The following is a 17,385-nucleotide window of genomic DNA, read 5'->3' as shown; positions in this document are numbered from 1 at the left end:
TGATGTAAGAACTGTACTTCTAGAAGTGGTGTTAACCTTGGTCACAGAGGGAGGAGCCCGTCAAGGATCTCTGACAAGAGTCTACAGACTGGGTTAGCCAGAGTGGGTGTGGGAAGTTGGGGTCAGGGGAGATTTTGAGATGACAGAGGGGAGGGAACTTGGTGACCGAGTGAGAGAGGGAAGGATAGAAGATGCCTCTGGGGCTGAGCCTGGGGAAGACGAGGGTCATGGGAATGAGGAGGAGGGCTGAAGTGGTTTGGGAATCCATCTGTGAGTACAGAAGTGATGGTCCAAGTCCTGCCTCTTCTCTTCACCAGTGTGGGACTCGGGGGCCAGGGAGCCTCTTGAAGCCTCAGTTTCTACATCTCTGGGTAGGGAGAAGTCTCCTTCATTGACTTTAGGCCAGTGTTTCTCACATGGAAAATCACAGTCAACACAGAGGCTGTTGCTGGAACTTGACAGAGACCACTCTGTTCAGCAGTGTCCTGCTCCTTGTTTTGTTCCAGTTAAAGTAATTTGATTTACAGGCATGTGGAGCCCATTCAGATTGAGGAACATGTTTGCTCACGAGGGCACAGCTTATGCTAAACTAGAGAGCATTCAGCCTTCTACCGGCTATACCTGGGACGCACAGTTGAGGTCAGGCTTCGTCCAGTACGTGAACCTGTCTGAGCTCTGGTTGGCCGAGCTGTTGCTGGGCTGATTCCTTTTTAAGCAAAATTAGAAAGGCAATGTGAACTGGTTATACTAGATTGCCTTCTTAAAAAAAAAAGATTCTCCTGATTCATCTTCATTTTGCTGTTTCAAAACTACATAGTTGTGGTCTGAACATGCAACTTTGTGTTCAGTTTAACAAAAAGGCTATATAACAGTGTTGATTTATAGGTGGTTCTCAGATACTGTCTTAGAATAAAGGAGAGGCTGTGTACCTCAAAGGAGAATGGCACAATGATGAAATTATTTTTTTGCGAGTTGTTTCTCTGCAAATTGATGATCTCGGCCTTTGTGTAATTTTTCAAATCTTTGTAGGATTTTAATTAAGTGATATCTGGTAGAGCTTGATTGGGCTGTGGAACAATAAACAACCTCACGGTAACACCGTGCAGGGGCTGGATACTGCACAGAGTACAGACCACCCGTGGGGAGCTAAGGGGTCTTCTTGCTCAGTCCCCTCGTTCAGGATTCCCAATGAGTCCAGACAAGCACTGGCAGGGGTGGTCAGGAAACACCACCTCTGCCAGCCGCCTGTGAGCCTGCTCCCCTTCTGGCCTATTCCATTCTCTCTCAAGATTCGTGGAGAACATATTTAAGAAGGGTTGGGGGGAGAAAACGAAGACGATGCTTTAGACAACCCTGAGAAAGGGGACAGAAGCAGCAAGCGTAGCAGTTGCTGGAAGTTTGGTGGTGCACACAGTGCAATCTGCCAGCCCATTTGTTGATTCTGCATGCCATCCTTCAGTTGGCACCACTGCTGCCAGGAACCACCCCCTCCTTTTTCCATCTGAAGGCAGGGAGAGAGGCACTGCGGCAGCATTAACTCTTCCTGCCCTAAAGCCGAGAGTTTCTTATCCCCATGTCAGGCTTGATAACCTGTGCCATATTAGGACCCACAGAGATATTTGAATCAAAGAATTTTAAAAGTAGCAGGGGCCTGAGGGAAGTTTTCAAGCAGGAAAAGCAGCACCCAGTCTTCCCAGGTGGGACCAAATGTGATGGTGGGTAGAGGTCATTTGAATTTTGAAGAATGAGGACCTAGAGGGAAACCTGCTTTTACCTGCAGCCAGAGATCTGGTCAGCAAATCAGCAGTGACAGCTGGAGGTGGTACAGGGCCAGAGAAGTCTTCTGAGCTAGACCAACCAGAAAAACAAACATTGGAGGTAGAGGTGAAGTGGCAGAGCTAAGCAAGAGAGGGAGAGGTCTAGCATCCTTCAGAAGACAAACCTTAGGAGGTAAATTAATTAATTCTCTTGATGATTTAGCCAACAGAATGCAACTATTTATTGTGTGCTTTAAGAAGTCATTTAAAAACACTGATCATGTCTTTCCTGTCTTGCTTAATGTGCTTTTGTGGAAATAAGAGCAAGTCCAGGGAACACCGGGAAGTCTAGAAATGTTGGCCATAACTACCGCCTAAGGCATGAGGGAGGTGGCTATCCGGATTGTGGAGACTGGGAACATTTTGTTCAAATTAAGGAGCTGCAAATTGTCGCTTCAGAGAATGAGTTAATTTGTGTACCTTGGTGCTTGGAACAGTGATTGGTGCATCATTAACACAGACAATTAGTTGCTGCTACTACTATTAGTAATAATAGTAATTATTACAATTTTCAGAGGTAGGGCTAGTGCAGAGTGCCTTTAATCAGATATTGTGTATCAGAGTTTATGGGAAAAACTCATGCTCCTCAGTTTAGAAAACACAGTGGAATTTTCCTTCCAGGAGCCTAATTCTCAGAAACAGCCTCTGTCTTGGTTGGAAAATGGTCTGCTTTGCTGTTGGGTGTGACCAGGGAGCGGGAGTACTCTCTTTCCAGAGCCCAGGGAGAGGCCTGCCCCACGGGGAATGACGTGAAGTTACCACTGGCTTCACGTGAAGGGAAACTGGCGTTTTATAGCACAACTTTGTGAGCTCGCTTTAGATTTAAGACCTACCTGCTTCAGCTTCTTTAGGGAGCTGTCTGGTGATCAGAGACAAACAAGGTGACCCCAGACCTGGAAAGGGACCGCCCCAGGTATTCTTTCTCAAGACATGCTCCTCCTGCCAGTGTCAGCTCACCTATCCTCCACACCACATATCTGCTTTTATTCATTTATCAAGGGTGAACTCAACATCATGGTCGTTAACTTTGCTAACCTCTCCCGCTGCCACCCCATGTTCGCTGAGCCTTCTCTTATCTAGATTCCTGTAAGATCACTGGTCTTTCCCACGTAGGTTAACGCTATGAATATTTTACTGATAGTAAAGGATTCAGAACAGTGCCTGAATCATCACTCACTGCAGTCTGTGCTTTACCTGTTTTGTTTCATTTAATTTTGCATCACAGTGTTTTCCCCATTTTACAGACGAGTTAATCGAGACACAGAAAGGCCAAGTGAAGTGTGACCCAGGCTGCCTGGCTCTCTAGCTGGGAACCATAATCCCCTTGGGTATCTAGTTTCTTCCTTAGCCCTTTCAGTCTTTGCAGTTTCTCCACTCATTATTAGCCTTGTCTTCTCAAGTAGATGGCAAGCTCTTCAGAGCCCCTTGCCTCATCCTTGTTTGTGTATGTGTGTATTCCCCAAGACCCCAGCGTGGTGGGGGCAGGAGTGAGTCGCCTGCCTGGACCACCTGCGTGATGGGTTGCACACTGCCCAGCTGAGGTTTTTCTGGGTGTGAACGCTCTCCTGGGCCAGTGCCCATCGTGTTAGACTCTGTCCTTTCTTAATGTTGGCAAATGGTTCACAGCTGCACAGGCAGCAGCCTGGCTGCTTCTCCACCAGGGCCAGGGAAAACATTTTCAAGAACAAGCAGGAACAAGTTGGTATTGGCAGAGCAGACCCAGGCAAGCCCCAGCATCTTGCCCTTTGTCCTGGATCCTCCACTCTTTAGGCCACACGCAGTGCTGGGGCTGCTCCCATCCCCCAGGTCCCACCTGGAGAAAAACCAGCCCAGCCCTTTGCCCTCTGTCCCAATTCCTTAAGGCTGCTGCTAACTACAGATCTGATAAGGTAGGGTTTGTGGAATTCCTCCTTATATTTGCATTTGAAAGGAGAGAATTCCTTTACTGCTCAGAAAGCAGGCAAGGCAGAGGAGGAGGTAAATAAGGAACCTCTTGGGAGGCGCTAGTGTACCAGACTCCAGGTCTGGAGAATTGGGGTTCAAATTCTAACTCCACCCCTCACTGGCTGTGACAAGGGCAGCTTCTCCAAGCCCATGTCTTGTCTGTAAACAGGACCTGCATGATGAGTGTCAGCGCCCTGGCTAGTTGTAGCCCCTCAGCAAGTGTTCCTTTAACAACAGAACTGGTCTGTCTGCCCACTGTTGTCAAATTTAGAGTACAGTTGCTTCTGTTTCTTGTTCGGTCATAAACTGTTCTCAGCTGAGATTTTAAAGAAAGGTTTATTTGTTATTAAATATAGATTATATACCAGAGAGGGAAATGACAGCCCACTCCAGTCTTCTTGCCTGTGAAATCCCATGGACAGAGGAGCCTTGCACAGTTCATTGGGTTGCAAAGAGTCCTATGCAACTTAGCAACTAAACAGCAACAATGGCTTATATACAGAAAAGTGCACAAAACATATATGTACCATTTAGCAAGCAGTTATAAAAGCATCAGCCATGTAACTGTTATGGGAAGCACACTGATTGAAACCGCCCACCCTGGCCAGGCACCATAGTAACTGTTTGCATGAGTTGTTTTACAACAGGAGGTCCTGGTAAGGAACAGGGAACTAATGAGCCTCCACCAACCAGAAGAGTTTGGGAAAAGTCAAAAAGGAGACACATCTGTCCGACCACCTCCCAGAATCCTCTCTGGCATCCATCTTGGCTGAACAAGGCGTGCACCACCAGGAAGGACTCTGAGTCAGAATGACCGGCTAAGGACAACCCAGAAACTAATCCCATCACCATAAAACCCGAGACTGCAGGCCATTTGACAGAGCAGTTCTCCTGGGTTCCCTTACCTTCCTGCTCTCCACCTGGGTGCCCTTTTCCAATAAAACCTCTTGCTTTGTCAGCACATGTGTCTCCTCGGACAATTCATTTCCGAGTGTTAGACAAGAGCCCAGTTTCGGGCCCTGGAAGGGGTCCCCCTTCCCGCAACGTAACCACTACCCTGCTCAAGAAAAACAAATACTGCTTTAAAGTGGTAAATACTCTGTAATGGTGGTTTTCATCTGCGGGCAATTTTGCCCCCACGGGACATTGAAGCATTTTTGGTTGTGGTATGTGAGGAAGTGCTTCTGGTATCTAGTAGGAGAGGTTAGGGGTGCCACTAAACATAAACAGCCCCCCATAACAAAGAATTATCCAACCCCCAAAGTTAGCAGTGCCCTGGCTGAGAAAGTCTGATGGAACACAAACTGACTGCCCCTATGGACCAGACACCCGATTTTTGGAAACAGAGTACTTGAGCAGGAGGTGAACTTTTAGGAAAAGATTTGGGTGCTCAAGAAACCTGTTTGTGTCAAGACTTAGATTTATATAACACAGTGTTAGTAATGTCATCTCACTCAACTAATTGTTTTCTGAAGAAAAAAAAAAAAGCCAGCCTGAATTTCAGATGAAAGATCTGAAGTTAATAGACCTTGCTAACGGCATCAATCAGTTTGTATTCTTTCATTGCTGCCAAATGCTTTTAATCTCCTCTGTCACTTTGCACCAATCCTGGAAATCAAATACTGTACAAGTCAGCAGAAACCAGACGTGTTCCATCTTCCTATTAATTAAATCATGAATTAATTAAATACTGTCCTCTTCCCAACAACTTGTCCCAGTCCCTTTGCTCTCATAACTCTTTGTCTTTAATTTATTGCAGGATTTAGTTGTTCGCATTGTTTTTATTCTTGGCAACCTGACAGCGAAAAACAACCAGGCTCGTGAGCAGTTTTCCAAGGAGAAAGGGAGCATCCCAACTCTGCTGTCTTTATTCCACACGTTCTACAAACTGGATCTGCATTCTGGGAAGCGCCGGGGGGAACGAGATGAGCGTCCCAAGGCACCGAGGCCGGCCCAGGCAGAGGATGTGCTCATCAAACTGACCCGTGTGCTCGCCAACCTGGCCATCCACCCTGGCGTGGGCCCGGCCATCGCCGCCCACTCGCACATCGTCGGCCTTCTCCTCGCCACACTGGGTAAGAAACATGGCCTTAGATGGGGTTCTGTGAGGGTTTTAGCAGTACAACCTGCTCGCTTTAATGAGCCTTCTCAGTTGTGACAGGAGATTCATTTGTCTTCTGTTCAGAAGACAAAAATAATCCAGCTTTTTAAAAAAGGAAAAAAAAATAGTAGTACATCCTCCTGAAATCATAAGTCGTGTCCAACTCTTGTGTCCACATGGACTATAGCCAGTTAGGCTCCTCTGTACATGGGTTTTCCCAGGTAAGAATACTGGAGTGGGTTGCCATTTCCTTCTCCAGGGGATCTTCCCTACCCAAGGATCGAAGCCAGGCCTCCTGCATTGCAGGCAGATTCTTTACCATCTGAGCTACCAGAATTATTACTAAAACCCACTGAACTGTACAATTTAAAAGAGTGAATTTTATGGCATGTGAATTATATCACAACTTTTATTAAAAAAAAAAGCTTGTCAAATTATCAAAATTGGCCTATACTTAACAGAGTTTAAAATTCCAGATATTTCCTGGATTAGTCCACATAATTGAAGTTTATTTGTCTTTTTATTTTTTTTCAGCTTTTTACATTATCCACAGTTACAGTCTTCAGGCCCCGTCTTTTCCCCTGTATTAGACAGTTGGAGCTGCCATAACAAACCACTGCAGGCTGGGTGGCTTAAACAACACAAGCATATTTCTCACAGCTCTGGAAGCTAGAATTCTAAGATCAGAGTGCCAGCTGATTCTGTTCTGGTGAGAGTTCTCTTCTTGACTGGCAGGTAGCTTCATTCTCCTGTGGCTTTTTCTCAGTGTGTGTGGGTACACATGAGAGAATGACCTTTCTCTTCTTGTAAGACCGTCAGTCCTATCTGATACAGACTCCACCCTTATGATCTCATTTAACTTGACCTCCTAAAAGTCCTGTCTCTGGAAATAATCACATTAGGGTTTAAGGCTTCAACATATAAATTTGGGGGAGGGGACACAATGCAGTTGATAATATCCTACCTCTGATCCCCGCTACCCCAGATTCCTGATTTTCCCATGTGCAGAATGCTTTCATTCCATCTCAACAGCCCCAAAAGTTGTTAATTAATTTCAGCATCAACTCTGAAGTCTAAGGTCCCAGATCTCATTGAAATATCATCTAAATCAGCTATCATGAGTTGTGAGATATGAGACATCCTAAGGAACAGTTCCTCTCCTGCTTGAACCTGAGAAACCAGACAAGTTATATAAAAAAAAAAAAACCAGGATGGCAGGACCAGCACAGGATAGATGGTCCTATTCCAAAAGAGAGAAATAGGAAAAAAGGGAAGTGTGATGTGTCCCCACCAAGTCCCAGGCCTACTGCTGCTAAGTCACTTCAGTCGTTTCCGACTCTGTGTGACCCCATCCCTGTGATTCTCCAGGCAAGAACACTGGAGTGGGTTGCCATTTCCTTCTCCAGTGCATAAAAGTGAAAAGTGAAAGTGAAGTCGCTCAGTCATGTCTGACTCTTCGCGACCCCATGGACCGCAGCCTACCAGGCTCCTCCATCCATGGGATTTTCCAGGCAAGAGTACTGGCATGGGTTGCCATTGCCTTCTCCGAGTCCCAAGCCTGGTGAGGTGAATTCCATAAGATCTTAAGGCTTGAGAATAATCCTCTTTGGTTACATGCTATTCCCTCCAGACCCACGGGCAGTGGCCCTGCCTCCAGCAGCTCTGTCAGTTAGGCCGCCAGGGCTCTGCAGTGCAGTCTTGCCCTTAAGGCTTTGGGATGAAGACCAGTGTGACCTGCTGAAATGGAGGCAGTGGCCCCGCTGATCTCTGAATCACTGCTGGGGACATTCTCTCCTCTACTCGCAGAATAGTGCATATTCCCAACTGTGCATATTCCACAGTCTGTCCTGTCAAGTCCAAGGAGTCTGACAGCTTCCTTCACTCGGTCCTGTTTCTGCCCCCTTCAGTTCAGACTGGCAGTGCTTCTGCTCACATAATCTCTGAAACTCTGTACTGAGTGATAATAAGACAACCACACACATGGTGTTCCCTCTTGTACACGTTTTCTTATTTCTTGCAATATGGACAGGCTGAGAAGTTTCCAAGTCTGCAAGTTCTAGCTCCTGTTGCTTGAAGGTTCCTTCTTCAATTCATCCCTCTCTGAAGTGAAAGTGAAAATTTAAGTCGTTCAGTTGTGTCTGAGTCTGCAATCCCATGGACTGTACAGTCCCTGGAACTCTCCAGGCCAGAATACTGGAGTGGGTAGCTTTTCCCTTCTCCAGGGGATCTTCCCAACCCAGGGATTGAAGTCAGGTCTCCGGCATTGCAGGCGGATTCTTTACCAACTGAGTCACAAGGGAAACCCAAGAATACTGGAGTGGATAGCCTATCCCTTCTCCAGGGGATCTTCCCATTCCAGGGATCAAACTGGGGTATCCTGCATTACAGGTAGATTCTTTACCATCTGAGCTATCAGGGAAGCCCATCCCTCACTTCTTACATGCTAATATAAGCTGTCAGGAAGTGCCAAGCCTCTCCTTAAACACTCTGCTTGGAAATCTTAGCTAAACATCCAATATCATTGCTTGCAAGTTAGACTTTCTACAAAACACTAGAACACAATTCAGCCAAGTTCTTTGCCACTTATAACAAGGATCTCCTTTCCTGCAGTTCCAATGACATGTTCCTCCTTTCCTTCTGAGACTTTGCCAGAGTGGCCTTTATGTCCATTTCTCTAGCAGCGTTGTACTCATGACTATTTCTGTGTTCTCTAAGAAGATGGGAGCTTTCTCTTGTCTTTCACCCTTTGCCAGAATCACCTTGTCAATGAAAAATTAATCAGTGAATCTAAGAAAGAATTGGGAAATTCTATTCAAGCCAAATTTGAGGATTGTAACCCAGGAAGAACATCTCAGAAAGCTCTTGAGAACTTTTCCACTGGTTGGAAATCAAGGCACAGTTGTATAAGATTTTTTGAGACAGAGGGCCCTACATCAAATGATGTGTTATTGACAGTTTACATTTTCCAGATCTAAGCATCATCCTGGTATGTCATGTGACGCCTTACAAGGTCAAGAAGGACTATTGTCTTTTAAGGAGGGGCTTGTCTTGATGCTACGAGAATGTTGCTCTTTATGGTTGAGCAGATATTCCTACTGAGGGAGAGGTTTGGCAGATACCCAAAGCACAGTGAGGAGAGAGAGGCCAAGAAGAGTTGTTATGTTTAAATTTTTCCTATCTTGCCATAAAATATAAATTTTATTTCACAACCTTTAACATCCATATTTCTAGCATGCCCCTCAGAACTCCTACAGCCTCCACCCATTACTCAATTCCAAAGCTGCCTCCATATTTTTAGGTAATTGTTACAGCAGCACCTAATGCTAAGCACCCAAACCTGCCTTAATCTGCTCAGGATGCCATAACAAAATAACACAGACTGTGACTCAAACAACAGAAACTTATCTTCTTACTTCAGGGGACTGGAAGTCTGAGATCAGGGTGCTGGCGTGGTTCCCATGAGGCCTCTCTTCCTGGCTCATCGATGGCTGCATTTTTCCTTTCTCTTCCTCTTCTAAAGTCACCAATTCTATCAGAAAAGGACTCCACCCTTACAATCTCATCTAACCCTAATTATCTCCTAAAAGCTGCATTAGAGATGGGGGCTTCAACATATGAATTTGGGAGGGACACAGTTCAGTCCGTAGCACGCCCGCTTTCCACTTTTTAGGCCTTGTCATTTTCCATGGGCACCTCTGCCTGCCAGTGGGCAAGGAAATTAACTGCCATCCAGAGATATCTACTTTGCCACTACTTACCAGACTCTGAAAGATTTTGTTGTTGTCAAAGAAGCTTTAATGTCTGATGAAAATAATGTTTGGGGGCAACCTTTGAACTTTAGCCCTTTGTATAACCTCACTAGATAGTCGGTGCTGTGCTCCTCTAAAAAGAGGTTTCTTCGTCTGCTCAGACTGCTGTAACAAAATACCACAGATTGGGTAGCTTAAACAATAGAAATCTATTTCTCACAGCCCATAGGCTGGATGTCCCAGTCAAGGTGCCAGAAGGGTTGATACCTGGTGAGAATCCTTTTTCTGGCTTGTAGATGGCTCCCTTCTCACTGTGTCCTCACACGACGGGGAGAGAGCTCTGGTGTCTCCTCCTCGTCTTATCAGAGCACCAGTCGTATTGGATGAGGGCCCCACCCTCACCACCTCATTTAACTTTTATACCTCACCAGCCCTATCACCAAATACAGTCACTTTGGGGGTTAGAGCTTCAACATATGAATTTGAAGGAGACATAAACACTCCATCCATCACAAGATTTAGGAAAGTGTAGGTTGGTATCTGCTTTCAAGGAAGAGAGTACATCATGGAGGAATATCAGGCATATACACAAAAGCTCATGAGAAGTGCCCATAACAAAGTACATACAGAGCATGAAGGCTGAGGGGACTGAGCCCCAGAGCATAGCTTTTGGTGTGTGGGGTTGTAACTGACTTTGCCTTCCCTTGTTACAGAGCTGCGTAGTTTTTTTTTTTTTTTTTTTTTCTATATTTGTTTTTTGAAATATAATTGAACTACAACACTATGTTAATTCCGGATTACAGCATAGAGCGTCACTATTTCTATACATTACAAAATGATCACCGTTGGAGCTGCCCAGTTTAAGAAGCATGTTCACATCTGTTCCCTCACGTGAGCAGCCACATGAGAGTGGGTTGTTATTTTAGGCCTTTCACAGAGGAGGAAACAGGCTCAGTGAGATGAAATGACTTTTAAAAGTCACAAAGTTAGTAAGTGGCAGGGTTACTCACATGTTGCTGATCTTAAGGATTCTTAAATTCTTATATTTTTAAATGTTTATTTGGCTGTGCTGGGTCTTAGTTGCGGCACATGGAATCTTCATGGCACCGTGTGGGATCTTTCGTTGCAGCGCGTGGACTCTAGTTGTGGTGCATGGGCTCAATAGTTGGGGCACTTGGGCTTAGTTGCTCTGCAGCATATGGGCTTTTGAGTTCCCCGACCAAGGATCAAACCCATGCCCCTTGCATTGCAAGGTGGGTTCTTAACTATTGGACCACCAGAGAATTCCCAAGATTCTTAAATTCTGACTGAGGCCTGTCCTTGTGACATATCACTTCCATGTGATAACTCAAAACCTACACATTAGTCTAGAACTCTCTTCCAAGCTGCTGACTGCACATTATACCGTCTTTGCAAATCTGCATTGAGCTGCTCCAAAAATGGAGTTTCTCTAACAACTTCAAACCTTGCAGGACTTGGACTTTAGTACCTCCCTGTCTTATTTCTGCATCTGGTGGATCAGTTCTCCACCCAGAAGTCAGGGATCCAACTGCCTCAGAATCAGCTGTGGGGCTCATTAGGCTTCCTTTTCTAGTTTCTGGGTCTTACCTTGCTTCACCTGCAGGATGGGTTGAAATATGCATTTCAGTCCTCCTGCCCACCCCAGGTGATTCTTCTGCCTCTTAAATGTTGAGACCCGGTGCTCAGAGAACCACCTTTAGCCTCTCTGGCTAGTGAGGAGCTGGCAGGAGCCTGAAACCCACTGGATGAGTTCTCATCTGTTGGCAGGCCAAATCATTTCACCTGACTGTAGCTACCTGGGGAGAGCCTGAGGACCTGCCCTCAGATACCTGGACTGGGAGCACATCACTGTGAATAGTCAAGAAAGAAAGCTCTTCATGTTTCATTTTATTGCAATTATTCATATGTGAAGTGAGAACGTTTCTGGTCTTACATATATTTTATGAGCTTAGAAATTACATTTCTACCTATTAACTAAAAATATAATACAGTGGGTAATTTCAGTTTGAATTCTAGGAAAGTAATGCTTTGGAGGCAGAAAAAAGAGGCAGAGAGCATATTGGACCAGAACTAAAAGGGTTAATTAACCAAGGGGGCCTGGCTAGAGTCCTCAGGGGGCTAGGGCCTCTCCCCTCTGTACCTCCATCATCAAGTCCTCTGGGAGGGTAGCTACTCTGCCTCTGTCACTGGGGGATTCCCACACGAGGCCTATCCAGTATACTCTCTTGAGGTTACTGGTACTTGCGCATAACCTACTTTCTTTCTTTTGCTCTAAAGTGACCAATGAAATTCAAATCTGGCACTTCAAACACTGTGCATAAGAATCATGCAGGGAGCTCATGAAAGACACAGATTCTAAACCCCACCCTTAGAGGCTGTGACTGATCAAGTGAGGTGTGGAACCCGGGAATCTGCATTTTCTTTTTAGAACTCCCTCTCCCAGGCCAGCCCCGATGCAGGTGGTGAGAGGTCTCATCCAAGAATGCTTCCGTCTCTGTGTATGAGATCTCAGTGCTGTCTGAGGTTAAGCCCATGTGAAGAAAGCCTTCTACCTGGCCCATGGTGGCGGGCAGTTGTTAGGGCAAGCAGAGGGATCCCTTGTCTTTTCTGTCTCCGGAAAGATTGACCTCCCTCAAAGAGCTTTATGGGGATGAGGGGTAAATTTATCTTGATAGAGGATCGTACACCTCCACCCTTCCCTTGGCAGCTCAGCTGCAAGGATGAATGCTCTGAGCTCTACGAAGTCCCCTCAGCTGATCTCTGCTGCTTCCCACCTGGTACCTCTGCATCAGTGCAGAATAGCGATCAGATCCCTGGAGAAGGGAGCTGGTCAAGGAGCCTGGCAGGCTAGAGTCCATGGTGCCTCAAAGAGTCAGACACGACTGACATGTGCATGCACACATGTGCACATGCGCGCACACACACACTTCAGAGTGTCAGCCTCCCTCTGAAGGGCCCGGTAGTGGCATTGGAAGGCAGGCCAGGGCCAGGCTTGACTCTGACTGTAAAAGGGGTCCCACTCACAGCTTACCTGAGGGCAAGGCAGCTGCTGCCTTGGTAATCCTCAGTGCTGAGTGCTCTTCCCAGGCTGCTGCCTTTACTGCACTGCACTCTCCCTCTAGTCAAAGCTATGGTTTTTCCAGTAGTCATGTATGCATGTGAGAGTTGGACCATAAAGAGAGCTGAGCACCAAAGAATTGATGCTTTTGAACTGTGGTGTTGGACAAGACTCTTGGGAATCCCTTGGACTGCAAGGAGATCCAACCAGTCAATCCTAAAGGAAATCAGTCCTGAATATTCATTGGATGGACTGATACTGAAACTGAAGCTCCAGTACTTTAGCCACCTGATGCAAAGAACTGACTCATTGGAAAAGCCCTGATGCTGGGAAAGACTGAAGACAGGAGGAGAAGGGGATGACAGAGGATGAGATGGTTGGATGGCATCACCAACTTGATGGACATGAGTTTAAGCAAACTCTGGGAGTTGGTGATGGACAGGGAAGCCTGGAGTGCTGCAGTCCATGGGGTTGCAAAGAGTTGGACATGACTGAGCAACTGAACCCTCCCTGACGCAAGGGGAAAGGCAGCCCTTGGGATCTTGTCCTCCACCTCTCCCCAGCCCTGCTCCCCTCACAGAAAAGTTGCTTGTACCCCAGGACTCACCTCCAGAGGCCAGGATCATTGCAAAGGGTCTTTAGAAATAAAAAATGTATATATTTCTAATAAGAACCAGCCTTCTCAGCAAGCCCTCACATTCAGAGATTTGCTACCTTAGTAGCAGCTCCAAATTCCAGATTCTCTTTCATCCATGTGTCAGCTGCATTAGGGCTGTGTGGGTCTCTCATGCCCTTTGGAGGCAAAGTATTGCTGCTGCTAGCTCTCTTGGGCACTCAGCCAGATACTGTGGAAAGAGCAGGATGGTGGGAGTCAGACAGACCTCAATTCAGATGTCTGCTCTGTGAAGTTAGGCAAGATATAACTTCTGTAAGCCTCAGTGTTCTCATCTGGAAGGAGAAAATGGGATATGGACTAAATTGTATCCCCCAAATTAGTAGGTCAAAGTGCTAAACCTCAGTATTTGGAGATGGAGTCTTTGGGAAATAATTAGATGAGGACCAGAGAGGAAGTAGCCATCTGCAAGCCAGAAAGAGCTCTCACCAGAATTCCACCATGATCCTAAACATTTCGTCACCAGAACTGTTATATTTCCTGTTGTTTAAGCCACTCAGGTTATGGCATTTTGTTATGGCAGCCTAAACTGATTGAGACAGACACCTTTAGAGTATTAATTACTGTGGGTTTAAATGGTTTCCCTGGTAGCTCAGCTGGTAAAGAATCTGCTTGCAGTGTGAGAGACCTGGATTCGATTCCTTGGTTGGGAAGATCCCCTGGAGAAGGGAAAGGCTACCCGCTCCAGTATTCTTGTCTGGGAAATCCCTATGGAGAGAGGAGCCTGGCAGGCTACAGTCCACGGGGTTGCAAAGATTCAGACACGACTGAGTGACTAATCTCAGCACAAATGCTTGTAAGTGCATTTGAATAGAAGCACTGTTAAAAACAAACTTTTGTGGGGTTAAATGCATGTAAAGTGCTTGGAGCCCTTCATGGTAGATGCCTGGTAGCTGTGAACACCTCCCCTCTTGTCCTGGATGTCAGACATTCTTCCTGCTCCCAAACGTGAGGTCCTACAGGGGGACATCACCTCTTAGGTGGTGATACATAAGAGTTACCCTTCTTTTTCTGGGCAAGTTAACTAATTCTCCCACCAATGCAAGAGAAAAAACAGATCCCTGGATACTGCCCAAGATCTGGCATCATCAGTCCCAGGAAGGAGGGAACTGGGGCTGAGACTTCCTCTTTGCTAAGTGTTAGACACTCACCCAAGCCATTCCCCAGGAGTCATCTTTCTGGATAGCCCATCTGTGCATCTCGCAGATGTTTATTTAGCACCTGCAATGTGCCATACACTTTTATAAGCCCTTTACATGTATTAACACATTTAAACTTCATAGTGTAGGTGCGATTATTACCCCACTTCGCAGACAAGGAAACTGAGCCCCAAGGAGGTTAAATGACTTGTACACAGCACACAGCCAGCAGGGAGATGATCAGGATTCCAGCCCCAGAGTCACGGCCAAGCAAGCGAGGATCTCTGGAGACAGATGCACCTGGGTTGGGAAGATACCCTGGAGAAGGGAATGGCAAACCACTCCTGTTTCCTTGCCTGGAAAATCCTGTGGACAGAGGAGCCAAGAGGTCTACAGTCTATGGGGTCCCAAAGTGTTGGGCACGACTGAGCGACTAACACTTTCATGTATTTGAACTAAGAAAACAGGCAATTAGGATCTCATTTGTTCTTGCTTTCTCCAAGTATTCTTTGAGTGTCTACCAGGTAACAGGACCCATGCTGGCTGCTGTGGGGTGGGGCAGAGGGACTACTGGCTGAAGGGCCAGTGTGTTCTCTGTAGGGCAACAGAAGACTGAATTTCCCTTTGAATAGAGTAGAGTATAAAAAGGTCATTCTCTTTAATGAAAAGAAGGCCAAAGGAGAGATAATTAAATCAGAAAGTGTAAGAGCTAGCACAGTCCTGCTCAGCTCACAACCTCCCTCTTATCCCTGAGGAGCTTTGGTTTCATACAGAAGATAAAACATACTATTTAATTATAAAAAAGAATGGAATTTTGCCATTCACAGCATCATGGGTGGACCTGGAGGATATTACGCTAAGTGAAATAAGTTAGACAGAGAGAAACAAATACTGTGATGATTTCACTTATTTGTGGAATCTAAAAAATAAACACACGAAGGGAACAAAACAGAAACAGACTCACAGAAATAGAGAACTGACTAGTGGTTACCAGTGGGCAGAGGGAAGTGTCCGGGGGTGGGGGGCTGGCAAGATAGGAGTATGGAATTAAGAGGCAAAAGCTATGATGTATAAAATAGATAGGCAACAGGATATATCATACAGTGCAGGGGTTGCAGCCAGTTATTTTGTAATAACTTTAGAAGTATAATCTACAAAAACATTGAATCACTCTGTTCTACATTTGATGTAATACTGTTTATCAACTATATTCAGTTTTTTGTTTAAGAGGTAAAAGGCACTACTTAACCAATAAAACCCAGTGGGCAAATCAGGGCCCAAGACACGAACGGGCACTGAGGTGACTCCTTCCCAGGCAGGCGATGACTGATGGCCAGGCAGCGAGGCGGGTGTATGTACTCCAGGTCCTGGTGGCCATGCACTGCGCCTGGAGAGAGGCAGAGACTGCTGTAGCCAGTTTAGTATAATCCGACTCCTGACTTTTTCTCTGACTTCCAGACCTGTATGTCCACCTAACTGCCTTACCTAATCTCATCAACTGTGGATACTTCAGAAGTACCCCAAGATATCTAACTCATGGCCTTACCCCCAGCTGGACCTTCTTCCCATTAATTCAGAATGGGATTGCTGTCCATTCACTTTTGTAATCCAGAAACCCAGAGGTCATCCTGGATGGTTGCTCTCCCTCATCCCCCAATCCAGTCTTCAGCACGTCCTGTCTGTTTTCCTCACTAAATAATTTTGCAGCCTGGCCTCTGTGCTCCATCTCTGCCATCATCCCCACCTCAGCTTTTTTGCCGTCCGGACACCACAGGAGTCTCCTGACTGATCCCCGGCATCCGCCCTTCTCTGTACTGTGGCCTGAGTCACCAGGAGATGAGTCTGGAGGTGGAGTGGAAGGCAGGGACAAAATTACTAAGGGTCTTATGTGATAAGCTAAAGGATTTGTTCATTCATTTATTCACTCATTCTTGCATTCATTAACCACTTTTTTTTTTTTTTTACAACAATGGAGTTTATTATTATTATTATTAGCTTCAAATTTTGTATAAACTTTATGCTGACCCACCCCCAAGACACTGAAATGCTACAACTTTCTGTTTTGTAAGTTGATATTTCCAGAAGGTTCAAGTTCTTACTTTTTAAAAAATTTTTTTGGAGTGTAGTTGACTTTGTCATGTTACTTTCTGCTGTACATCAAAGTGAATTAGTGATACACATGTTGTTGTTCAGTCACTAAGTCGTGTCCCACTCTTTGCAACCCCACGAACTGCAGCACGCCAGGCTTCTCTGTCCTTCACCGTCTCCTGCAGTTTGCTCAAACTCATGTCCATTGAGTCAGTGATGTCATCCAACCATCTCATCCTCTGTCACCCTATTCTTCTCTTGCCCTCAATCTTTCCCAGCATCAAGGTCTTTTCCAATGAGTCAGCTCTTCACATCAGGTGCCCAGGGTATTGGAGCTTCAGCTTCAACACAGGTTCTTCCAGTGAATGTTCAGGGTTGATCCCAGCGTGTGCTTCATCCAGCCTGGCATTTCACATAATACACTCTGCATATAAGTTAAATAAGCAGAGTGACAATACACAGCCTTGACGTACTCCTTTCCCAGTTTGGAACCAGTCTGTTGTTCCATGTCCAGTTCTAACTGTTGCTTCTTGACCTGCATACAGATTTCTCAGGAGGCAGGTCAGGTGGTCTGGTATTCCCATCTCTTTAAGAATTTTTAAAGTTTGTTGTGATCCACACAGTCAAAGGCTTTAGCATAGTCAGTGAAGTAGAAGTAGATGTTTTTTGGAATTCCCTTGCTTTTTCTATGATCCAGCAGATGTTGGCAATTTGATCTCTGGTTCCTCTGCTCTAAATTCAGTTTGAACATCTGGAAGTTCTCAGTTCACATACTGTTGAAGCCTGGCTTGAAGG

At 45.8% G+C, this 17,385-nt stretch overlaps 1 protein-coding gene across 4 annotated transcripts in view; it reads left to right on the top strand.

The window, feature by feature from the left end:
- The window catches only part of ARMC2 (armadillo repeat containing 2), a 159,566-nt gene that overhangs the window by 89,945 nt on the left and 52,236 nt on the right, over positions 1-17,385 (top strand). For all 4 annotated transcript variants that reach the window (XR_010659954.1, XM_065911817.1, XM_065911815.1 and 1 more), the window contains exon 13: positions 5,521-5,836. Coding sequence is in view for 3 of the 4 variants with exons in the window: in XM_065911817.1 (XP_065767889.1) it covers positions 5,521-5,836 (316 nt within the window). In the remaining variant the exon portion in view is untranslated. The remainder of the gene's footprint in view (positions 1-5,520; positions 5,837-17,385) is intronic.

This window comes from Muntiacus reevesi, chromosome 19 (genome assembly GCF_963930625.1).
Source record: "Muntiacus reevesi chromosome 19, mMunRee1.1, whole genome shotgun sequence".
NCBI classification, from domain to species: domain Eukaryota; kingdom Metazoa; phylum Chordata; class Mammalia; order Artiodactyla; family Cervidae; genus Muntiacus; species Muntiacus reevesi.
This window is presented reverse-complemented; position numbering and strand designations above follow the sequence as displayed.